Source organism: Trachypithecus francoisi, unplaced genomic scaffold, assembly GCF_009764315.1.
Source record: "Trachypithecus francoisi isolate TF-2019V2 unplaced genomic scaffold, Tfra_2.0 Lachesis_group0, whole genome shotgun sequence".
NCBI classification, from domain to species: domain Eukaryota; kingdom Metazoa; phylum Chordata; class Mammalia; order Primates; family Cercopithecidae; genus Trachypithecus; species Trachypithecus francoisi.
In genome coordinates, this window is record NW_022681453.1 from 193009704 (window position 1) to 193034554 (window position 24851).

General features: G+C 51.7%; 1 protein-coding gene across 3 annotated transcripts; it reads right to left on the reverse strand.

Annotated features, from left to right (window-relative positions):
- Positions 1-2387: 2387 nt before the first annotated feature.
- LRRC15 (leucine rich repeat containing 15) lies at positions 2388-16417 on the reverse strand. Of its 3 annotated transcripts, XM_033213073.1 has the most exons (3): positions 16317-16409; positions 10708-10789; positions 2388-8048 (listed from the first exon to the last, which is right to left on the reverse strand). In XM_033213073.1, the coding sequence occupies exon 3, from the start codon at positions 8041-8043 to the stop codon at positions 6298-6300; it is 1746 nt and encodes a 581-aa protein (XP_033068964.1). In that variant the 5' UTR covers positions 8044-8048; positions 10708-10789; positions 16317-16409; the 3' UTR covers positions 2388-6297. The 3 variants fall into 3 exon arrangements, with proteins under 3 accessions (XP_033068964.1, XP_033068963.1, XP_033068965.1); XM_033213072.1 differs by lacking the exon at positions 10708-10789 and having other exon boundaries at positions 16317-16417; XM_033213074.1 differs by lacking the exon at positions 10708-10789 and having other exon boundaries at positions 16309-16391.
- Positions 16418-24851: the final 8434 nt, after the last annotated feature.

A 24851-nucleotide genomic window follows, 5' to 3' on the forward strand; every position in this document is an offset into this window, starting at 1 on the left:
TGTGTAGTGAGCATACAAGTGGGTGTGAGTGTGCACTGAGTGTGAGAGTGAGGGTGTGTAGGTGTGTGCTGAGAGCGCAGGAGTGGGTGTGTGAAGGTGTGCAGAGTGAAGGGGTGACCTGGACGAGCAAATCTAAGATCGTTTCAGTGCCAGGAGTCTACCATTTAAAGCAGACTGATGGCTTTTTCACTCATTGCGTGGTATTTTTCTCACGCTTTTTATGAGTGCAAAATAATGTTTCTTTTGAACGTGAGCTGATTGCATCAGCCAAACTGCAAAGGTCTAATAGGGCGTGGCAAGGAAGTGCGTTTCAGTGGCGATATACCACCAATGCACCTGGCAGAGGACAGCAGGAGCCTCTCGGACGGAGAAAGGAGGTGAACAACGTGTGCCCAGCTCCCCCTTGGCGGCCCCCAGGCTGGCAAGGGCGGGACAGTGGCTGGGAAAAATGGCTTGCGTGGGGGCACTCACAAGCAGGCCTGGGAAGAGCCTGGCACTGCCCCGTACTCAAGGTTCTCAAGCCATCCACACTCACCTCCTGCAACACCGTTTGTCCATTGGTCAACATGGCCTGGTGAACAAGAGAAATTTGGCATTGGGCAGATCTGGGTTTGAATTCTGACTCTTCAACTAACTAGTCAGTCCTTAGACAAGTGATTTAATCTCTACAAGCCTCTGCATTCTCGTCTGCAGAATGGGTGTGGCAGAAGGCCTGGGGAGGTAAGAGAGAGAGAGAGAGAGCGTGTGTGTGTGTGGTGTGTGTGTGTGTGTGTGTGTAGGGTGAAACATCTGTGGAAGGGGACTTGCATTAAAAATTCCAAGGATTGGCCAAGCAAGGTGGCTCACGCTTGTAATCTCAACACTTTGGGAGGCCGGGCAGATCACGAGATCAGGAGATCGAGACCATCCTGGCCAACGTGGTGAAACCCTGTCTCTACTAAAAATACAAAAATTAGCTGGGCGTCGTGGTGCATGCCTGTAGTCCCAGCAACTAGGGAGGCTGAGGCAGGAGAATTGGTTGAATCCGGGAGGCGGAGGTTGCAGTGAGCCGAGATCGCACCACTGCACTCCAGCCTGGGCAACAGAACGAGACTCCGCCTCAAACAAACAAATACAACAATCCAAGGATTTTCTGAAAGAGAAAGGATGGAGATTCTAATTCCTTTCCCCATTATCCAAAATTCCAGAAAGCTGTTTGCGTGTACTGAGGTTCAGTGGCTAGGGAAGGACCAAGCCCCGCGCCGCTCATTGAAGGGGCCCAGCCCTGTAATATGGCGAACATGACTGACCCCTGTCGGGCTTAATCTCCTAAGACAGGCTTCCACCTGGCAGAAGGGATCTAAGGTGCTAGAAGAGTCCAGGTAAATATGACTGGAAGCCCTTTTCCTGGGTGTAATCGTGGGATAAAGGGACAGGGACAGCAGATCACCCCTCTCTTAACTGCTGGGCCTGCACCAGCAGCTGTGGCACCCCTGGAACCCAGAGGCCTGAGGGAGTTCTGGGGATGCCTGGACACTTGGAGGGAGTCACCTTCCTTCAGACAGTGTCGCCTGAGAGCCTGGAACTTCCTGAGCCTGGTGCTAAGTACTTATCGGAGACCAGAGGTGTGCAAGCTAGTCCTGCCACCTGCCTGCGTGTATGTGTGTGTGTGCATACACGCGTGTGCTTTGAACAAATGCTGACTGAATGTCAGTGCCTTCCTGGTGGCATAAAAGAACTAGCCTGGGAGCCTGAGGCCTGGGTTGCAGGGCTGGCTCAGCCACTGGCTTACTGGGTGACTATAGGATCTTCATTTCCTGTCTTGAGCTCCTTTTCCTCATCTGTAAAATGGGTTGAACTGATTCTTCAGGTCTTTTCCAGTCACGGTGGCCTATAGATACCATTTGTTATTTTCTTTTTGGTCCCTACTCATTTTCTTTTTCTTTTCTTTCTTTCTTTTTTTTTTTTTTTCTTTTTCTTTCTTTTTTTTTTTTTTTTTTTGGAGATGGAGTCTCGTGCTGTCTCCCAGGATGGAGTGCAGTGGCGCCATCTCGGCTCTGCCTCCCAGGTTCAAGCAATTATCTTGCCTCAGCCTCCCGAGTAGCTGGGATTACAGGCACACACCACTATGTGCAGCTAATTTTTGTATTTTTAGTAGAGACGGGGTTTTGCCATGTTGGCCAGGCTGGTCTTGAACTCCTGACCACCCACCTTGGCCTCCCAACGTGCTGGGAATACAGGTGTGAGCCACCGCACCTGGCCTCCCACTCACTTTCCAAAGGCCTATTCTCAGCCCAGAATCTGCTTTCTGTGAGGATCTGTCCAGTTCAACCTTGCACAAACATAGCAAGAGCAGAATCCACAGGTGTGAGATCCCCTACCCAAGATGTCCATAGAGAACACACACAGCCCATGTAAACTATTTATTGTTGATTCTGTACACCAAATGTATTACAAGCAACATCCAGCAGAAGACAGACCCCCAACCCTGCCCACCAGGGCTCACACTCTACAAAACCCTGAGGGCCTAGAAATCTCTAAATGCATCGCCAAGCACTGGGGCTGATTTGCAGTAATTCTCTAAGCAAGGCAAACATGATCTACTTTTGAAGGCAGCATGAAGGCACAGGGTTGCTGAGAACAATCTCTCCTTAAGAGAAGAAGAAACCTGGGGCGGAAGGAGTTTTACCCGAAGTGGCTTGCCAGCCCACCCTCTCGGAACCACAGCAGTGGCTTCCTTCCCAAGGCCACCACTGCCTTCCCAACAACCCGGAACCAGCTCTGACTGTGGGATCTGGGACAGAATCTTTTGAGTGGTTTACAGCTAAAAGCTAGGATACATCTAACATCTGTCGACCAACTCTGGTTCCCGAGTTATCTCTAGCTGTCTGTTCTCTGTAAACTTCCTGAGTTTGGAAATTCTTTCCCAACAGCTTTACGTTGGCATCTGAAAGGTTGTGGAAATTGTATCCATGAAAAGTTCTAAGAGCTCTCCTATCTCTAAATTCTAAGGAGGAAGAACAATATACGTACAGCCCAATTCCCATGAGAGGGACCAGCTATTCTATTCTTTAAGGGGTGGATGAGTTTATTTTTTCCTGTAGTTACAAAGCTTTTGATCTATATGGTGCCAAGTGAGGTTCCAATGACCAAGACTTTGGAGAGCAACAGGGGAACGGCTTCCATTTTCTTTGGTTTAATGACGAGCCAAGACAAGCCATGAGCTCTTGTAAAAAGTTCGAAGAGATAAATAAAACTCCCAGCCTATTGAATACCATGCAGAAGAGCAAGTGCCTCTGTACCCCATCACAAGCTGGTAGAGGTGGCACTCCTACCGCAGGGGTGCTGAGGGCTAGAGAGAGAATCCACACCCAATGCTTTGAAGGGTACCTGTGCACAGTAAGCCCTCTTAAAAAATAGTGGTTCTCATTGGCTTTTGTTGTCTTTTCTCCAACACTGACTCCCAGCTCCCAATCCAGATGGGCATGGGACTGTCAAGGAGCTGTAAACAGAGGGGAAAAGTGCACTGAACTCTGTACCCTACTCCAGCTTTCTGGGGGACCAGCCGGCTCATTCCAACCCTGAGAATTGAGCAAATGCATCATCCTGTTGGAAAGGAGACTCCACTCAGTTTTTCTTGTAGTTCCCTAGCCAGGCAACATGGTGCAGAGAGGTTGAAGGGCCCACTGAAGAAAAGGAGGCCCAATGGCTCCATCCAACTACTCTGATGGGAGAAAGAAAGAGGCAAGAGGTTCACATAAGGGGGCCCTTACCCCTCACCTATGGTACTCCTGGGTGGTGTCCTCTGAGGACAGAGGCCCTCAGGTCAGCCTCTGGGCTGGAGAGGAAGGTGTTCCAATGTCATGGCTACTGCCAGGAATACCAGGGGTTCTGGGTTAAGATTGGCAGGGCCCACTGGATGAGGAGGCCTCCCACGTCTCTCCAGTCCTGGCCCACTTGTGCCTATGCACAGAGACCACTTGTGCCTATGCACAGAGGCCACTCACAGGAGCACCCAACAGGTCTGGAGACGAGGAATGTGGGCAAACCCATGCTTCCTATCTGGAGGGGTACGGGCTGGGCTGTCCCTGTTGGCACAGCAGGCCACCATCAGTGGGTGACGCTCATGTGCCATGCTCTGGGCTCACTTCCTGTTGGCCCTGGCAAGGCTTGGTGCATGTCCTCCAGGTACTACCAATAGTTTGGAAATGCCCTGGGGACCCAGATTTGTCATGGGGAGATGACATCTCTTGTCTCTAACTGGCCTCATCTCTCCTAGTTCCTTGGGACAGAGGGTGAAAAGCTACAAAGTGCCCTAGAGTTTGCAAACATCCCTCTGGACCCTTTTTGTGCAGGAAGTGGAAGGGAAACGTGGCCAGCGCTGTGCTCCGATTCTGGGGGATGTCACAGTGTCTTGCGGAGCGGGGAACTAGTCAGAGCCCGTCAGGATTGGTGTTGGATTTCCAAGTCCCCGCGGAGTCAGCCGAAGTTCTTTCCTGGGCAGACATGGAGACCCGAAATTCTCCATTTCACTGTAAACTGGGCCAGTTGTCCGGAGAAAGCCACATGTTGCCATGAGCCTAACTTCTTGAGCGCCATGTGAATATGTTTGTAGCAGGAAGGCCAGAGAAAGCAGGCATTCGTGTGACTGTGACTCGAGGAGGAGAGTAACACTGGAGCAAACAACTCAACTCCTAACCAGACCACATGCAAGAGGAGCTCCAGGGAGCCCCCAGACCCAGTGTGACCTGCCGTTGTACCCCCACATTGCCTGCTGTAAGTGAGATGCTGAAGTTTAGCGGCCAGCTGACTGTGATGCTGACGGAGAATTTTACCATATTAGAAAGACACTGGATTCCGTTACACTTGGTTTTCAATTAAAGGATCTCATCTCTGAGCTATTTCACTTCCCCTAAGTGAAGAATGAAAATTAAAAACAGATACAGGCATGTCATGCCCATAAAAGGCTCCAGGCGGAGGGGCCTCCGATGAGCCACAGACAGCTTGCTGGTAGGGAAGGGGGTGTGGCTGCACGGACCTCTGCAGATCGGATGCTTCTGACCTGGCCAGCCAGGGTGCCCCAGGTTTCAGGGTCTCCAGATTTAATCAGATCTCCTGTGCAGGCTGGAGTCTCCCACCCTGTCCACACCCACATATTCTCCTCCACCCCTGGCCACTGGGCCTTTGCACAGGCTGGCTGTGGGGACACCGTCCTGGCTCACGGGGAGCAGGTCCTAGGTAAGTCCATCTCCAGAAGCCCCGGTCTCCTCTGGGAAAAGCCCAGGATGGGGGATATTGGTGATGCTCTGTGTCTGGGTCTGAATGCTGATTACACACGTATGTTCAGTTTGTGAAAATCCACCAAGCTGTACCCACTTTTCTGCACATACGCTTCAATTAAAAATTTTAAAACAAAACTCTAGGGGTGAACACAAGGACCCCAGGCACCAGATTTCTTTCTCTATCCTGTACCAATAAGCTGATTTTAATGTTTTTAGAATTCCAAAATCCTACATGATTTCATTCCTTAAAGGGCTAAAGTTTTCAAAGCAAAGTTTGCCGTTTGGAAAGATCCTTCTCTAAAAGGCTGAGCTTGCTGTGCTGGGGTCTTCCTTCCTTTTCCAGATAAAAATCACAAGTGAGATGCTGATGACGGCTCTGTCTCCAGGAACTGAGCGGCATGATTTTCCTTCTCTCTTTCACAGCATCTCCAAAATCAGGCTGCTTGACGGCTCCTAAGAAACCAGTTAAATGGTTTGAAGTCTTCTTTGAGGAGAGAACTCACCCTGCCTTCAGGAGCAGAAAACCAAGGGGAGAACTTTCATTTGAGGGGACATGCTGGGTCAAGCCATAGCACAAACAAGAGGAACAAAAGAAGGAAATCAACTTACATAATACTTAGGTGAGAGGGGCTATCTCGGCGGAGAACTATTCCCACGAAGTGAGCAGGCTGTGGACTAACTGAGTCTACAGAAGCCAGGAAGGGGCCTGGGCGCAGGGAAGGCTGTTCTTGGAGGACAGGTGGGGAGGATTTGGAGGAGGAGCCCTCTTGAAGGAAGCCCAGGAGATATGAATCAGAAATCCCCAGGGCTTTTGCCATGGCCAGTTGAATCTATCTTCCTGATTGTACGAAGGTCCGGCACGACCTGCTTCTCTAAGGGAGAATCAGGCAGGTCAGGAAGAGGTAGGCGCACCTTTCTCTAGGGCCAGAAAGAATAATCACGGGAAAGCTCCACGGACCCAGGGGTGGAGGCAGAAAGATGAAGTTCTCAGGTCCTCCAGTCCCATCATTCCCCAGCCCTGCTCCAGCCTGCCTCTTTAACACTCGTTGGGTGCCTTCATCTGCATCAGGACGGCTTGGCTTCTCTTCTTGCAGCAGCAACAGCCGATGCAGGCAGCCAGGGAGCAGGCCAGGGCAACAATGCCAATGACAATGGCGGCAATGGCCAGCCCGCTCTGGGCCTGGGTCATGCCCCAAACGCTGCGGTCATCAGTGACCTGAATGGTGGTCAGATCGGTGTAGTCTTCCACAGGGCTGGTTAGCTCAGTGGTAGAAGAGATGGATGTGGTGTCAGGATAACTTGATGTGTCTGGGTACCATGACGTTTCCGGATAACTAGGCACCTCAGGGACATGGACACTCGGAACAGCAACGTTGACATTGATGATAATGAGGGACTGGCCTCGGACATTGGCTGGGCTGAAACACACAGGTACAGTGTCCGTCCCTAACCTAGGCTGGTTGAGCAGGAGCCAGTTGCGGAGTGGAAGGATGTCTGAGTCACACCTCCAGGGATTGTCATACAGCCGCAGCTCACACAGTTTCCCCAGGTGATCGAAGATGCCAAGGGGCAAGTTCTCCAGCTGGTTGTTCTGCAGCTGGATGGTCATGAGGCCATTGACGTTGGCAAAGATATTTCCTGGGAGCTGTCTGAGGCGGTTGTTCTGCAGGGAGATATTCTGCAGGTTGGCCAACATGCGGAAGACGTTCCCGTCCAGGTCCTGCAATGCGTTGGTGTGGAGGGACAGCTCCCGAAGCTCCGTGAGCCCGTTGAAGGCACCCGGGGAGATGAAGCTGATCTGGTTGCGGCTAAGAATCAGGACCTGCAACTGGCGGAGGTTGCTGAAGACATTGTCGGGTAGAGAAGTGATATGGTTGTCATAGAGCCAAAGCTCCCGCAGGTTGGGCATGGGCCCGAAGATCCCCGGAGAGAGCTCCTTCAGGGAATTCCCAAAGAGGGTAAGACGGTTGAGCTGGGGCAGCTGCATGAAGATGCTGGGCGGCAGCTGGGAGATGTGGTTGTTGGACAGGTAGAGTCTCTGGAGGTTGTGGTTGTTGCGGAAGAGACCAGGGGAGAGCAGCCCGATCTGGTTCTGCTGCAGAGCCAGTTCCTGCAGGTTGACAAGCCCATCAAAAGTGCCCATGGGGATATCCGTGAGCCTGTTCTCATAGAGCCGGAGGACCTGGAGGTTGCCCAGGTGCTGGAAGACCCTAGGTGAGATGTGGGTGAGGCTATTCTTGCCCAGATTGAGCTTCGTGAGTCCCACCAGGTGGTCGAAGGCTCCGTCGGGTATGTATTCCAGGTGGTTGCCATGCAGCTGCAGCTCCTTGAGGTTGCTGCACTGGGAGAAGTGGGCCGGCTGGATCTGCACCAGCTGGTTACTGGACAGAAGGAGTGACTCGAGGCTGTCCAGGCCCTGGAAGAGGCCGATGGGCAGAACCTGCAGCTTGTTGTTGGCGAGGCTGAGATAGCGCAGTGAGCCCAGGTTTCGGAAGGCCCCGGGCATGATGTGTGACAGTTCATTCTTCTCAATCCTCAGGGCGATGAGGGCTGAGATATTGAGGAACGGGGACTCACTGAGTTCAGTGATGTGTGTGTTGAGGATCTGCAGGCTCATGGCGTTCCAGGGCAGAGGAGTGGGTACGGCCACAATGCGTGCCCCGGTGCACTCCACCTGGGAGGCCCTGGAGCAGGTACACTCACTAGGGCAGCCATAGTAGGCCAACCCTGCACCCCAGGCTTGGCAGCCCACCAGCAAAAGGAGATAATGCTTCAGTGGCATAGCCTCTGCAGGGGGAGAGAGCACACGTTAGTCAGGGTCCCCTAACCAACACTGGCAAGTTTTAAGCCAACATCAACTTGCAGTGCCAACGCTGGCTTGGCTTTGAACCCCATCATCACATGCTGAATTCATGCTCCATCTGCTCTGGCCAGCAAACCTCTGCACCTCTGCCCCTGCCTTTCTGCTTCCATGTCTTTGCCCAGGCAATTCTCCCTACCTGGAGTGCACCTTGTCCTTATACAAAGTTGTCCCATGCTTCCAAGTCCAGCTCCAGGGCAATCACCTTTAGGACACTGCCCAGATTCCATGAGTCAATCAGTTACCCTTCCATGAAGTCATCTTCCCAGTCTCCATCATTGGCCATGCCATGGTGGCCTTGGATGGCATTCACTGTGTCCCTGTCTGTCTCCTTCCCCAGCCAATATTCTTTCCATGGACAAGGAATTCATCTTTCATCCCTACAGGTTCTTAGGGCAGGAACTATATCTTATGCATCTTTGTATCCCTCACATCATCTGAATGTGCTGGTTAAACACAGCCTTGTCAGGAGGAACACGGAGACAATGGGAACAAATAAATAGGCCTGAACCTGGGGGAAGATGGTGAGGCCACAAACACGCTGGCCTGCCGGGAGGTGCAGCAGCAGCAGAGTTAGGACCACAGAGCTAGGATCTGCCTGAAAGACTACAGTGGAAGCAGCTCTTCCTCACCCTCGCCTGGACCTGCCCCGCCCAGCCCATGACCACCAACCATCACTTAGCCATCTGTTAACCCTTTCACCTGTGCTTCATCTAGGTCGAATTCAAACCACCCTCCCAGGAAAAGGAAATGACGTGTCTGCACCACGTCCTGCCTTGCTGGGAGAGGCTGCTGTGGCTTAGCTGACGCCTGAAGCTAGTCTTGTGGGTATAAGTCCCACTTTCCACAAGAAACACTGCAGTGTCCTTGAGTCAGTTTCAGAAAACCTACTGAGATGTACTTTGAGCTAAAAGATGGTAGGTCAGATGTTCTGAAATGGAGGTAAGTTCATGGAAATGTTGGTGTTTGAAATCACTGATGACAATGACATCTATAACTCTGTGTGTGTGTGCGCGCACGTGTGTGTGTAAAATGTAGAGATATGGGACATGGGTGCCGGTCCCTATATGAATATTTAAGGATCACCAGCAGTTTCACCTTGAATGAAGCTTGAGGCCTGCCAGCTTCAGCTCCCTCGTGTGTGAAGAAGGGATAGTAACTCCTGCCCCACTCTTGGGGCTGTTGTGAGGAGCGAATGGGGAAAGGATGCAGGGCCATCCCGGCCAGTGCTGTGCAAATGCGTGCCGTTGTCCCATGCTTGTCCACAGCATGGACCCTATAGACTCCTAAAGTCAGGAGGGCCTCAAAGTGCTTCTGGTCTTGGCATCCGTAGTCAAGGGACTAAGAATTTCTGTGTATATGTGAAAGTATCTCCAACTTCCACCAAAGGTTCAAAGATCCAAACTCCCGGAAGATTCAGCAGTCACTGCTGGCCACTCATTTCCATCACTTTATGGGGATGCAAGAAGCAAGGAAAGGCCTCTGAGCTTAAAGTCCAGGTCTCCAGACCCCTAGGGAAGTACTTCGAGTGTTAATGCTATGCCTCCCTTTCCATGAGCAAAATTCCTGAGTCAGAGAAAGGAATTTCAAATGATGGCATAGAAGCCATCAATGGTTGGGTAACGAAGGTATTTATCTGGTCTCTGTTTGTGGCTCTGAATTCATGGGGTCTGGAACCTGGCCCACATCTCAGAGTAACTCAGGCTTCCCAATTTGGCCTCAGCCCCACGCATCCCTTCCCTGCCCTTCCCCAACAAGCTTACTCTGAGATAAAAACCTAAGCCCATTCCCCAACCACACAGACCTTGAATTTTTTTTTTTTTTTTGAGACAGAGTCTGTCCCCCAGGCTGGAGTGCAGTGGCACAATCTCTGCTCACTGCAACCTCCACCTCCCAGGTCCAAGCCATTCTCCTGCCTCAGCCTCCTGAGTAGCTGGGATTACAGGCGCGTGCCACCACACCTGGCTAACTTGTATTTTTAGTGAAGACAGGGTTTCACCATGTTGGTCAGGCTGGTCTCAATCTCCTGACCTCGTGATCCACCCGCCTCGGTCTCCCAAAGTGCTGGGATTACAGGCGTGAGCCACCGCGCCCAGCCGAGACCTTAATTTGTTTATTTGTTCACAGCCTATGCAAGCCCTGACCTGTCATACTTTTCCGTTAAGAACTTGACTAAGTATATAGAACAATGGAAATAAGAAAGGAAAAAGAATACCTGTCCAATGGCATCTAGATGCAAAGGAATGGGGCCAGATTACGCTAGGGACATATCTAAAAAAATAAATTTATATCGATAAATGTCAGGTCCAGAAGCTGACAACAGAAAATGAGCTGCCTAAAGAGAGTGCACAAAAAAAAAAGTGGCTCAATATTCACCCTAGGAGAAGACTTAGGACTTTTTACTAACAACAACAAAGGAAGGAGGCTGCCCACAAAAGCTAGTGTGGTCTGAGACTGGATTAATAGAAGTATCACATGTAGAAAAAAGGAGGTGATGGTCTCACCCTACACTGTCCTGACACGGCCACACCTATAGTGCTGGGCTCAGTTCCACTCTGACCTTCAAAAGGCTAATGACAAACTGACCTCCTGAAGAATTCTAGAGGATGGTGAGGGGGTCTAGAAAGCAAGACGTCTGAGCATCCATTGAAGGGACTGTGTCAGCACCCTAAGACATGGTGAGAAAAAAATTAAATTAAAATTAAAGTGAAGGAGCTGTGGATGAATAAATAACCAGAGGCAGAGATGCTGTGAGGAACCATAGTCACTTTTCTAGCATCCCTGAAGGGCTGCCATGAGATACGGAAAGAACCCGGCTCAGTGTGGCTCCAGAGGTCAAACAGGTGTGGAAGTTATAGAGGAGCAGATTTCAGTTCACCACGGAAGACAGCCTATCCAGAGTCAAAATGGGCAACCTCACAGAGGAGTAAGCTGTCACCGGAAGCAATCCAGCAGAGGCTAAAGCAACCACTTGGTAAGCCAGCTGTAGAGAAGATTCTCATGCCTGGTAGGGCATTGGACTGGAAGACAACTGGTGGCCTGTCCATTCCTAAGATCTTAGGATTCTAAGGCTGAGTTCCAGGGCATGAGAAAACAATCTGTCCACCAAGACAACGGTGCCTGTGCTCTTAGGCGTCTGTGTGGGCAGTGGGTATTTGCCCATCTCTTTGCTGGAAGTGTATGTGAGATATTTACTGCCTGGGCTGACGTACAAAAGGTGGAGCTTGAAATGCTCCTGGAGACAAGCTAGCTGGCGCTTATATTTGATATACACTCATATACCCAACGTGCTTCAAAACGGTGTCACAGCCCAAGTGTCAGAGACTAAATTAAGTGCACGTCACCTGGCCAGCCCAGGGCAATCTTGAGTTTCCCATCTATAAATGGCAGTGTAGGACGAGGCACCCTCTGAGGACCCATCTTTATGTGGCTTTCTCTGAGTCTGCACTCCCCAGCTGGGGAGGGGCATCAAGCCAGTCCAGGAAGGGCTTGTACCAGGGGAAGGTGCCTCTTGACCTGGGAGGACTGCAGAGATAATTCCCTACGGGAACAGGGCCACCACTGTCTAAAATGGACCACACTCAGCACGACAAATATTGCAAGAATTTGCAGATTTTCCTCTTTATAAATCCTCACATCTGCAAAGCCCACCCCAGCACCACATGCAGCAGTTTCCTGTTTTCCAGCACTTTTGACTGCTGCGGCTGGCGCCCAGGGCTCCACAGGACCTCCAAAGAGCTCCCCTCAAACCCAGCTGCAAAGCCCGCAGGGGAGGGAGGGGCCACAGAACCGGGACGGACAGCTGGGCCCTTGGATTCTCAGCGCATGGTGCCAGCTCACGCAGTGGCCGCAGCCTCCAGGAGCCCGGCACATGGAGGCCTAATAGCCCACGCTGCCTGGTGCCGCTTGGCAGCTATGACAGACGGCGGTTAAAGGGCCACAAAGCTGCCCTAATTATAACTTCTCCAGGCAGCCGAGAGCGTCCTCAATCACTTCAGTGACTCAGTCCAGCCCCTGTCCAGCTCCTGGGAAGGGGGGATAGCCTGGCGTCTATCACTGGCCCATGAAGTCAGCAAGCCGAGCAGACAAACCGAAGGACAGCCTGACAGCTCACCTGGGCGCTCTGATGCAGTCCCTCCCCGTGAGCAGAAGCGCACGAACCAGGGCACTCTGGCTTCGGGTCTCAGCAGAAGCACCGTGACTCATGAGCAAACACATAATTAGCCTCGAAGCCCTGGGCTTTGTTGGTTGGTAGGTTGGGACGTTTTTAGTTTAATATCATCATTCACATTCCCTGAACACGAGGTTCCCTGGAAGGAGACTCCTTATTTTAATGCCACAGAGCATAACTTTTGCAGGCAGCCTGGAACACCAGCATTCCACTCTGGTTGACACTAAGTTGAAGTGTGAGCCTAGGGCAATTCGCCAGGCCTCAGTTTCCCCTTCAGTAAAGACTTCCAAGGGCCCTTGGAGCTCTGCTATCTTCTGATGTGAGGCAGGAAGGAAATTTGGCCTGAAGCCCCTCATGCTCCTCACTTCTTTTCCGCAGAGGACCTGCTGGACCTCCAGCAGGGCCGCCCGGCCTGGCTCCAGCTTCGTGCTGAGGCCTGAGGAACCCGTGCCCATCTTTTCAGGTTCACCTGCCTCCAGGTTTCCCAGCCAGGGCAATCCCACTCAGTAATCAGCATGTCTGCACGCAGCCAATACCTGTTGCCTGGAACCCAGGGACCGGGAGGGGCCTCTGGGAGCTTCTGGTCCTGCCCCTCCCAGTGCACCCGGGGAAACTGAGACCCAGAGAGGGGCTGTCTCTCCCTGGCCTCTGCCTTCTCCCCACAGAGGGCTACCCAGTCGTGGCCTTGTCTACAGAGAGATGTCACCCAACCAGCCTAAGGGCTCCCAAGGAAGATGTCAGGCTTGGAGCAGCCAGGGTCTGTCCCCACTGCCCACAGCAGGTGTTGTCCTCAATCACGTGCTCATGGGGGCTCAGGCTGGTCGGTCTGCCTGAGAGGCTTGGCCTGAAGCTCAGGCCTCAGTGCCTCCAGACCTCCCCATCTCACCAAACATCCCCTCTCCTGGGGCAGCACATAAAATCGCCTGACTTGTTTAACAGAACTGACCTCATAGCGTTGCTGCTGTGAGGATTAAATGAGTTAATGCATGTGAAGCACTTGGGTGAGTTCTTGGCACAACGTGAGGACCCAATAAACGTTTGTGGCAATTGTTATTTTTGTTGTTGGGTAAAATCAAAATCTCTGGAGACTCCACCCACAGAGATCCTGATCCCTAGGTCTCAGTGGGGCGCAGGATTCTGCATGTTTTACAAACTTCCCAAATGACTCCAATGCAGGAGTCCACAGAACATGCTCAGAAACACCACGTGAGGTCTAGACTAGCCGAGAACCCAGGCTTGGACCTTTCGTCGCTGACCGCTGAGAACAAGAGGACCCAGCATGGGAGAGGCCGCAGGTCCTGCCACAGGCCTGGCCCCACCCTCTACCAATATTTCTCTCTGCATCCCCATTAGGAACTGTGGTTTGTGCTGAGTTGAACCTGGCGATAGAAGCTGCTTCCAGAAACGGTACTTACAGCCTGGAGCATCAGAGGTGCAAGAGCTTTCTGAGTGCACCTAGTCAAACTGTCTGCTCATTTTGTAGCTGGGAAAGCTGAGGGGGTCCCCAGGCGGAGGGGACTTGCCCAAGGTCACACAGTCCGTTAGAGACTTCTGACACCCGATCAGGGCCCCTCACTACAGAGCTTGGCGAACCCCTGAGCCTCATCACCGGGATTCGGGACCTTGTCAACCACACGTCTGGCAGCGCCTGGGACTGGGGAGGAGGTGGTTTTGCGCCCCCCAGCGTAAATCAACTGAGGCTCATACAATCCACCTTCCGCCTGCCCAGCATGATTCGCCAAGGGCAAGTGCTTCTACCGACTACCAGGCTGTGTGGGTTCAGGGATTCCTTCTTTAAGGCTGCTCTGATGCCAGTGTTTGTTCAGTTCCACCTGGGTCTCCTGGAGGACTGTAGGGAAGGGAGGGAAGGGACGGGGGGTCACCAGAAGGGGTTGACCCCTGTAATCTCAACAACAAGGCTGGAGATGGAGTCAGGGCTGCAGATGGATTTGTGATGAGGGGTGTGTGGATTTGAAATTGGGACAGCTGCACCTTGACCTGTGTCTCTGCTCAAATGTAGAGGCAGGACCTGGGGCCGAGGTTACAGGCCCCTGATTTGGGAATATTCCACCCCAAACAGAAAGCATCCTTGAACTCCGAAGCCAGACTGGCCACACCCTCACCCTCACCTTGATCAAGTGGGGAAGCCCACCTCTCATCTCTCACAGCCCTTCAAAGCCAAAATGTTGCTTATTGTTTTAAAAAAGAAAATCGGTTAAAAAGCGCAATTCCTTTCCAGCCCTTCTGTTGGGGATCCTCCCAGGTTTGGCTTCCTACAGAGGCCAGAGCAGGACTGTCATTAGCCTGGCAAGGGTGGCAGGAGACACTGACAAATTGCCCAGCAGAACAGGGAGAACTGCCCAAGAGGGCTCTTATGAGACTAGCCACGATCTACAAACAGCCCCCTTCTCAGGTGGGCACCTGGGATCCCAAAATAGAGAGAAATGGATCCGCCCCTGATCCAAAAACAGCATCGGAAGCAGATTCTAATTTCTGTGTCCCGAAGCCAAGAGAGGGCATGAAATCTGAAGCAGCAGTGACTCTTTCGTGGTCAGGATTCAGGGCAGCAAATTGTCCATGTGTGATCACAGTCTGCTTACTGGCACGACTGAGTTGGGGTGGCTTCTCCCCCACCTCTTCTTATTTCTCCATGGCTGGATCTACTCCTATCCTCACCTCACCACCCCTCCATTTACTGAGCAAGCTAAGCGAGTGTTCCCTAGCCTGGGGAAGAAGCTTCCACGACCTGACTTTCTGCGGAATCTATCCAGAACTTTCCCCTGGCCCCGACCCCTCTCACATGCCTGCCTCATCACTGCTGAGCCCGCCCAGCTGACTCAAGACCACAGACAAATTGGACTGTCTGGCCCTGAATTTACCCCAGATGTTCAATCTATGCAGAACGAAGGAAGTGCCAGCCATTAGAGAACTTCTAAATTAAGGAGCCAGTGCACCAGCACATTTGAGAGCTGCCCGAGATAAAGTGATGTATCCCAGATAACCTCAAAGGAGAAGCTGGCACGTGGCAGACAGGCACCCGGCACCTGCAGCTGGAGCACACGTGTCGTCCCAGAGAGAGTGCAGCTGCACCAAGGGGATGCACTGGGCCTGGGAGGTGGAATGGCTCTTGCACTTTGGCAGGGGTGGGAGAGTCTTGAAAGTTCTGGTTTTCCACAGTTGGTTTCTTGGCCCCAGGTCCTGCCTCTACATTTGAGCAGAGACACAGGTCAAAGTGCAGCCATCACAATTTCAAATCCACACGCCCCTCATCACAAATCCGTCTCCTGCTCTGACTCCCTGCTCAAAGCCACCAGGCTCCACAGAGGCCGACACTTCCAGCAGAAGAGAGGGGAAACTGCCGGCATAGTGTCCCCTAAGCCACACGGTTAGAGCCCGAACAACGCTGAGCCCATGTCTGAATTCCAAACTGGAACTGCAAACCAGGGACCGGCACATCTGCTGAAGTCACACCTGCAGGAATTACACGTCTGTGTAAAGAAGACAGCTCTCTTGCCTGGGAAATCCCCATGAAGGAAAGTCTTGGGCAGACCCAAATGCGGGGCAGACCACTGGGGGCCCCCAGGGTAAGTGCCAGGAAAGACAGCACAGGCTCAAATAATCTGAGCCTTAAAAAGAAAAGTTCTTCCCCCAGTGGATCTAGATTCCAGAAAGGTCAATCCAGTGACAAGCGGGTGATAATTTCGTCCACTTTCAGCCCACCTTGCTGGTCTCAGACATCTCAGCACCCCAGGATGACATCACGAGCTGCTCAGGGCAAGGGGCCAAGAGACTGCTGAGGCGTCAGCAGAGCGGCTGGTGGCCCTGGTGTCCGGGCAGTGAGGGAGACAGGCTTGCACCCCTCCAAGCGCAGGCTTCTCCTGGCCCTGTCCCGAGAGCATCCCCAGGCCCATGTCAGCCCTGCCCCTTTCTGGGGTCTCCCAGGGGAGCAAGTCCAGCAGAGATGGGAAGGGGCTGGCCGGGTCCCCTAAGCAGAGCGGAGGGAGGGGGTGGCTCACCTACTTACCAGCAGCTCGGCGCCCGCCTGCCGTGGACAAGAGGGAGCCTGAGAGGAGGACGAGGGACGGCTCAAGACTGCAGCATGAGTGTGGCTTGCCTGAGCTGTCCCGGTATTTAAACTATCCTGGGCGTGAGTCACTGCAGAGGGCAGTGTCGGCCCTGGGAGGGGAGACTGTGGGCCACAGTGCAGCGCCTGGATGTCCTGGGCTGGCACTACAGGGGACACACAGCTGGCATCCCTAAATGTAAGGGGTTTGCTTCAACCGTGTTTAAAAGCTCAGGACACGTTTTCCTCTTTCTTTCTTTTCCCCAGTGTTTCACTGCTTTGGCTGCTGTGAGAGAGGAGTTTACAACGACCCTGTAACGCCCTCCCTAAGTGACTGTGGACCCCTGCTGCCCTGCCCCGCCCAAGGAGACATGGACAAGGACCCCGAGAGAGGCATGGGGCAGGATTCAGGGGCGTTTCTTTGCTCCTAGAAGTATTGGCAAGTGCTTCTCCCTGTGGTTCTAGAAAACTCATGTATTCTTCTATTTCTTTTTTATTTTAAACTTTTTATTTGGCTTTAAATTTACAGACAATTAACATGATTCACCTGTTGTTAGCATTTTGGAAGAAGCATTTATTTTAGATTCCAAGGAAAAATATGACCACTGTGTCCCCTTTAAAAACAGCGTTTCCGATTTCCTTGCAATGCTGGGCTCTGTGCCATGACTGCTGCTCTGAGAGGTGCAGGCACACACATCTCTGGCTTGGGGACGGGCAGTCAAGGGGCCTATCTGGGTGTGCGGAGCGGAGCTTCCCTATGCCCCTCACGTCTGCATTACAGCCCATACCCTGCTGCCTCTGTCTGCCCCTTTCCCCAGTGGGGACAAAACGTGGTATCCCCAAAAGGGCCTGGGGAAGAGGATACAGGAGTCATAGTTGGAGGGGTGGGGAGGCTTCCAAACCCCAGCTTCTCCTCCGAGATGGAGCCTCAACAAGGCCTGAACTGCCCCAGGCTGAAGCAGCCTGCCCTTGCCTGGCTCAGTTTACCCTCTCAGTTAAGTGGGGAGAGTGATATTTACACACAGTGCCTCACGGAGTGCCAAGAGGCTTAATTAATATTTGCGCCGTGCTTTGAGATCTGCGATGAAAGGAAGCTATAAAAGTGCGTAGTGTTATTACTGAAATAGTTGCTTGGGTGGCTTGCCATGGTCAAGGCCTACAGCCTGAATCATGCCACATTCCTCCTCACTGTGGCACCGTGATTCAGAGTCAGAAACAAAAAGTGTCTGTCCATTAAATAACAGGAGCCCCGGAGGGGCAGGCACTGCTTGGAGTGGCTCCACACAGCTTGCGGCTCCATCCCTTCACCCACCAGCCTTGCTCCCACCTGGAGAACACCTGCCCTCTTACAGCCTTGGTCCCTCCACCTTCCCAAATCAGGTACTTTAACTTTTTTTTGTTTTTGAGACAGAGTCTCACTCTGTCACCCAGGCTGGAGTGCAGTGGCCCGATCTTGGCTCACTGCAGCCTTCGCCTCCTGGGTTCAAGCGATTCTCCTGCCTCAGCCTCCTGAGTAGCTGGGATTACAGGCGTGCACCACCAGTGTGCAGGCCCAGCTAGTTTTTGTAGTTTTAGTATAGACGGGGTTTCTCCATGTTGGCCAGGATGGTCTCAATCTCCTGACCTCGTGATCCACCCGCCTCATCCTCCCAAAGTCCTGGGATTACGGACATGAGCCACTGCGCCTGGCCACTTTAACTTTCTTTCCATTGAACCTGCACGAATAAGAATATCCCTCTTTTTCCTCTTCCGTCCTCCCTAATCCTAGCACCCAGCTTCTCTGTGTCAGGCACTGTGCTGGGAGTGGTGGACAACACAGAGATGAATCGGCTACATTTAAAGATGGCTATTTGGGAAGCACCTGCTGTGAACCAGAGACCCCTTGGGTACCTCACTGCAGCTGTCCATCATTTCACCTCCACCAGCTTTCTCGGCCTCACCATGTGATATTTGGAGGCAGAAAATTCTTCATTGCAGGAGCTGTTCTATGCGTCATAGGAGGCACAATGGCATCCCTGGCCTCTGCCCTCTAGATGCCAGCAGTATCCCCCGATCCAAAAGTAACAAACAAAATGTCTCTAGACATTGCCAAATGTCCCCAGGAAGGGAGAGTTCACACACGTGCGCACACACACACACGCACCACACACTCATGATTGAGAACTACTGATCCGCCAAATAGTCCTATGAGTGGCAGTAATTACCCCCATTTCACAGGCAGAAAAACTGAGGCCCAGGCTTGTTAACTAATTTCCCCGCAGCCACATGCTAAGTGACAGAGCCAGAGTCCAAGCCCAGACTGTGGGCTCCATGCTATCTGCACACCACTGGCTCCTGTCCTCGGGCACACAACCCCTGTGGACAGAAGTTCAGACAGACGCAGAGCAGCACTGGGAGAAGATGAGAGGAGTGAGGTCACTGACGGACCCTTCCTCAGGGCTCAGCTGGGCGTGGTGGCTCACACCTGTAATCCCAGCACTTTGGGAGGCTGAGGGGGTGGATCACCAGGTCAGGAAATCGAGACCATCCTGGCTAACACCGTGAAATCCCGTCTCTACTAAAAATACAAAAAATTAGCTGGGCGAGGTGGCGGCGCCTGTAGTCCCAGCTACTTAGGAGGCTGAGGGAGGAGAATGGCTTGGACTCCGGAGGCGGAGGTTGCAGTGAGCTGAGATCGCGCCACTGCACTCCAGCCTGGGCGACACAGCGAGAGTCTGTCTCAAACAAAGATGAGCAGGCTCTGGAAGGTGAGGGGAGAGGGTAAAGAAAAACCGTCAGGTCAGAGTGAGCAGGAGAATGTGGCTGGAGCCCAGGCTGTGTGGCAGGGCCTCACTGAGGACTGGGATAACGTCCTCTGGAGGCAGTAGGGAGCCACCAGGAGTGCTGGAGGAGGGAGAGGCCCGGGTGGAGCCATGCTGTAGGAAGTGTGCTGTGGGGGGTGTCCAGCCTTCATAGGGGACTCTCTCTGGCTCTTGTGACAGCACATGGGTTTCCACGCAGTAACCAGGCCATGCAGGACGGAGCAGTCCCCCAGGCCGGGGGTACTGTGGAGATCAGGCTGCAGGACTCCAGGTTTCCGCACAGAGTCATCTCTTCCCCAGAGAAGTACCTTCCCCTACAGAGACAGCAAGGGAGCACCCCGTCAGCCCCCAGAACAGCCGTTCTGTTCCACTAGTGAGGGGAGAGGACATCTATTATTATTGAAAGGAAAAGCCTGATTTACCACCCACAGGCCCTGTAACCTCAGGGCTCACTTTCCAGCCCCCTGGGAGAACCAGAAGAGCCAGGGTTGCCCAGGGCTTCAGGAACTCTGCTCTCTCCCGCCCTGGAGTGTGTCTCTATTGTAGTTAATAAACACAGAATCGGGCACTGGAGGCCGTGAGACCCAGACTCACCTCTCACCTCGGTGGGGCAGACCCCTCCGCAGCACCCTCCATAGCTGGCGTTATGAGCCCTGCTCACTTCCCCTCAGGGGTGGGGACGCTGTGACCACACCATTACGTCCCCTGGCAGAATAAAAAAGATGGAAAATGCCTCGGGCTGGTAAGGATGATGGCAGTCTCACACTCTGTTGATGGGAATATAAACTGGTAGACCAATAGCTATCAAAATTCAAAAACCCAGGCATGGTGGCTCACACCTGTAATCCCAGTGACTGGGGAGGCTCAGGTGAGAGGATCCCTTGAAGCCAGGAGTTTGAGACCAGGCTGGACAGCAGAGTGAGACCCCATCTCTACAAAAAAAAAAAAAAAAACCCTCAAAATGTGTAAACCCTCACATACACAGACACGATGGTGCATGTGCACAAAGTGATACGTTCAAGCATGCTCCAGGCAGTACAGCTGGTAGCCGCAGATCACCGTGAACAACTCAGATGTCTGTCTGCAGGACAGTGACTGTGCGCATCAGGAAAATCCATACCAAACAGCCAGTTTTAAAAGATGAGACAGATACATCTTTAATTGCAGAAGAAAAACATATCAGATGTATTAAGCATAAAAGCAAGTCACAGATTAATATGTATAATACAATTGCACGTACTGGCTTAAGAAAAAAAGACGTAAATGTACAACTCCTCAGTTATACCTTAACACATGGGAAAGAGCTAGGAGAACAATCTTTCTATTTGTCAATCATGATCACACAAAAAGCCAGAAGATGGTACGAAACATCAGTTTTCCCACTGAATGGCCCTTGGTGCCCTCAGAGTCAGCCTCAGATGGTCATCCAGGGCTCTCTTCTCCGCCTGGTTCCCTCCCACCTCTCTCCTGCCCGGGTGCCCCTCCATCTGCTCTCCTTCAGGAGGCAGAAAAGGCCATGACAGCCCCAAGGTGCCAAGGGGCAGCCAGTGGTCCCCAGCTCATTCCCAGGGTCCTGGCTGTTCTCTGAAGGAGGAATTTTAGGTTGTTCCTCAGAGCAGCGCTTCTCAAAGACACACAGGGATCCCTTTTGGCACGCAGACAGCCTCTCGTAACAGGACTGTGCTGGAGCATTCGGCCACCTGAGCCTCTGTGGCTGTATTCCGTTTTACAGAAAACTTCTTTCCCTGACACAGCTTAAGAGGAACAAGAAAGAACAACCCAGGTGAGAGTAATTTCACCCAGCTATATGGTGTGTGTCTGTCCCAGCTATATGGTGTGTGTCTGTCCGTGTGTGTTTGTATCCCACATATATACACACACATATGGGTGTCTTTGTCTGTATCTATATATAAATGCATAGAGAAAGATCTAGAAGGACACATACAAAATTGTCACAGCAGTGGGGACAGGGAGCAGTGATAAACAAGGGTGTTTATAACTATGTGTTGTTTTCTGTTTCATTAAAACAAACATGCATTGCTGAATTATATCTGGTAAGTAATTAGAACAACTATTTTGAAATATGAAAGTAAGGTTCTTTTTTTCTTTTTTTTTTTTTTTGAGATAGACTCTTGCTTTATCTCCCAGGTTGGAGTGCAGTGGTGCGATCTAGGCTCACTGCAGCCTCTGCCTCCCGGGCTCTAGCGATTCTCCTGTCTCATCCGAGTAGCTGTGATTACAGGCACACACCACCAGGCCTGACTAACTTTTTTGTATTTTTAGTAGAGACGGGGTTTGGCCCAGGCTCATGTTGCCCAGGCTGGTCTCGATAAGGTTCTATTTTTTACATCTTTTTCTTAAACTGAAACCTGCCTCCCTGGGCCCTCCACACTGGGCTCTCCTCCACCCTTTGGGTCCCATGGTGCCTGCCTTGCCCATGTGAGGCCCATCCATTCCAAAGCCTTCTCCTCTCCTGCACCCTTGGAACTGCCCCACACAGGCCCTCCCCACAACCGTCCTGATGGATCGCCAGGGAGCCCCGCATTCACTCAATAACAGCATCCGGTAAGCGGCAGGCCCTGAGCCAGCTGCTGGTGTACAGAAGTGAGCCCACTCTGAGGGGCTCGAACACATGAACCATCAGCCTCCAGCATAAGGCCCGTGTGGGACTGGTGCTGTCATTCGATGAGCTTTGGCAAGTGTGTACTGACATGTATCCACCATCATATATCATACGGAGGATGTACACCACACAGAATTTTTTAATGGTAAAGAATGAAACATGTTTATAGACTGAGTGACATGTCTAGTGGAGTCAATGTCTAGTGGAGAAGGAGGGAAAGAAAAGGAGAGGAAAGGAGAGAAGAGAGGAGGGGAGGGGAGGGGAGGGGTGAGGAGGGAGGGAGGGAGGGGAGAGGAGGGGAGGGAAGGGGAGAGGGGAAGAGACTGGAGGGGGGGGAGCGGAAGGGGAGGAGAGGGGAGGGGAGGGAAGGGAGAGAAGGGGAGAGGAGAGGAGGAGGGGAAGAGATTGGAGAGGAGACGAGGGGAGCGGGAGGGGAGGGAAAGGGAGAGGAGAGGAGGGGAAGAGATGGGAGGGGAGGGGGAGGAGAGAGGAGTGAGGGGAGGGAAGGCTATTTCTTCTTGAACCAGGCCCCTAATGCCCGCTTAGCGCTCAGCAGGAGCAAAAGGGCTTTTCCTGTCACAGAAGGAGCTCAGGTTCCCTGATGGTTTCCAAATCCCAGCCCTGTCCATCCCTGACCTGCCACTTTGAGCCTCCTTGTCCCCATGTGTGAGCTCAGATAACAACCTGCCCCACTTGACTGATGAAAGGATTAGAAGGAGAATCGTGTGTGACATGCCCAGCTCAGGGCTTGATCACGGCGGATGCCCTGGAAGTGGGCATGCCCCTCCCACTCCCATCTTTCCCTGTTTACAGGGTTGTTGCCGCTTTGTAAGCAGGACAAAGGCAGTCTTTGAGGAAATGACTTATTCCTACTTATCCCAAAGGGGTAGCATTTGGTTTCTATAAAGTACTACACACCATCCTCATACAGGAAGAATGAAGCCAGAAACACTAAAAATACATAGAATAATAATAATGGGACAAAGAAGCAAACAGTCACCTTCTTAAAATCCCCAGTGACAACTCCCAGACTCACGTCCTGCCATACCCGGTAATTAGTGGTGTTTCTCCAAAGGCAAGTTTCGTAAGACGGCCCTTGGCCCCCAGCATCCCTTCCTCAAGATGATGATGTGTTCAGAGTCATGAGTATCCCAAGGAGGCTGTTTGGTCACAGTGTCAGCCTGGGAGCAGTGGGTGGGGGCGAGAGGAGTTCACACACGAGGAAGCAACCCTCTGACCAACAGCCGCTTTTAAAAATGGGCCAAGGATCTGAATAGACATTTCTCCAGAGAAGATATACAAATGGCCAATGCGCGCACGCAAAGATGCCCAACATCACAGTCATTTGGGCTGCTGTCCAAAAAACAGACAATAACATGTGTTGCCAAGGATGTGGAACGCTGGGGCCCTTGTGCGCTGTGGATGGGGGTGTAACATGGTACAGCCGCTGTGAAAAACAGCGTGGCAGTTCATTGAAAAGTTAACCATAGATGACCACGCGATCCCATCATTCCACTTCTGGGCATGTCCTCCAAAGAACTGAAAGGAGGGACTCGGACAGATATGTGTACATCTGTGTTCACAGCAGTACTATCCACAATAGCTCAAAGGTGGAAGCAGCCCCGTGTCCACCGACAGAGGCATACGGATAAGCACAATGCAGTTTAGCCATACAACAGAATATTACTCAACTTCAACAAAGAAGGAAAGGCCGGGTGCGGTGGCTCACGCCTGCAATCCCAGCACTTTGGGAGGCCAAAGTGGGTGGATCACCTGAGGTCAGCAGATCGAGACCAGCCTGGTCAAGATGGTGAAACCCCATCTCTACTACAAATACAAAAATACGAGCCAGGTGTGGTGGCGCGTGCCTATAATCCCAGCTACTCGGGAGGCTGAGGCACGAGAATCGCTTGAACCCAGGAGGCAGAGGTTGCAGTGAGCCGAGATCGCGCCACTGCACTCCAGCCTGGTGACAGAGTGAGACCCTGTCTTAAAAAAAATAAAAATAAAAAGGAAGAAAATTCTTCCTTAGACATTGTGCTAAGTTAAATAAGAGAGCCACAAAAGGACAACACTTTATGATTCCTTTAATAAGAAGTACATAAAATAGTGAGACAGAAGCTAGAATGGTGGTTTTCAGGAGCTGGGAGAGGAGTAGGGGATGGGGAGTTAGTGTTTAATTAGGGACAGAGTTTCAGTTTGGAAAGATAAAAATGTTTTGAAGACGGATGGTGATGGTTGCACAAAATATGACTTACCAATGCCATGAAACTGTGCACTGAAAAAGATTAAAATAGTAAATTTGGCTGGGCGTGGTGGCTCATACCTGCAATCCCAGCACTTTGGGAGGCCGAGGCAGGCAGATTACCTGAGGTCAGGAGTTCGAGACCAGCCTGGCAACATGGTGAAACCCCGTCTCTACTAAAAATACAAAAATTAGGCAGGACTGGTGGCACGCGCCTATAATCCCAGCTACTCAGGAGGCTGAGGCAGGAGAATTGCTTGAGCCCGGGAGGCGGAGGTTGCAGTGAGCCGAGATCATGCCACTGCACTCCAGCCTGGCCGATAGAGCAAAACTCTGTCTAAAAAGAAAAAAAAAAAAAAAAAAAAAAAAAAAAAAGGTAATTTGATGTGTATTTTACCACAATAAAAATTTGGAAAATTTGATTCATTTTATGTTTTGTAGATTTTACCACACACACACAAATCAAGCATCAAATGAAATCATGCTGGAGAAAGTTGAGGACCACCATTTTGCTGGTGAAATGTTCTATGACATTAAAAATTCGTCCTTTCTGAAAACATTATATAGTTTTTAAAAAGACTACAGAAACCCAATCTAAGCAAGCTAGTCCCTGGTTCAGCGTAGACAGGAACAGGTCACGTAGCTCACCTCGCTGCTCTGGGAGGAACTCGGCTCTCCTCACCCTGCAGGCATGTGCTGAGGTGACAGGAATTGAGCCATCTTCCCTTCCTTCCTCTATAATTTTGTCTTTTTTTCACATTTTTCTTCAGCTGACAAGTTTTATAATGGAAAAAAACATTCCTTGGATTCTCTCTATTTTATTGTGT

Coding starts and splice junctions, on each gene's coding strand:
- LRRC15 (XM_033213072.1), bottom strand. CDS start 8,043: ATGCCACTGAAGCATTATCTCCTTTTGCTGGTGGGCTGCCAAGCCTGG.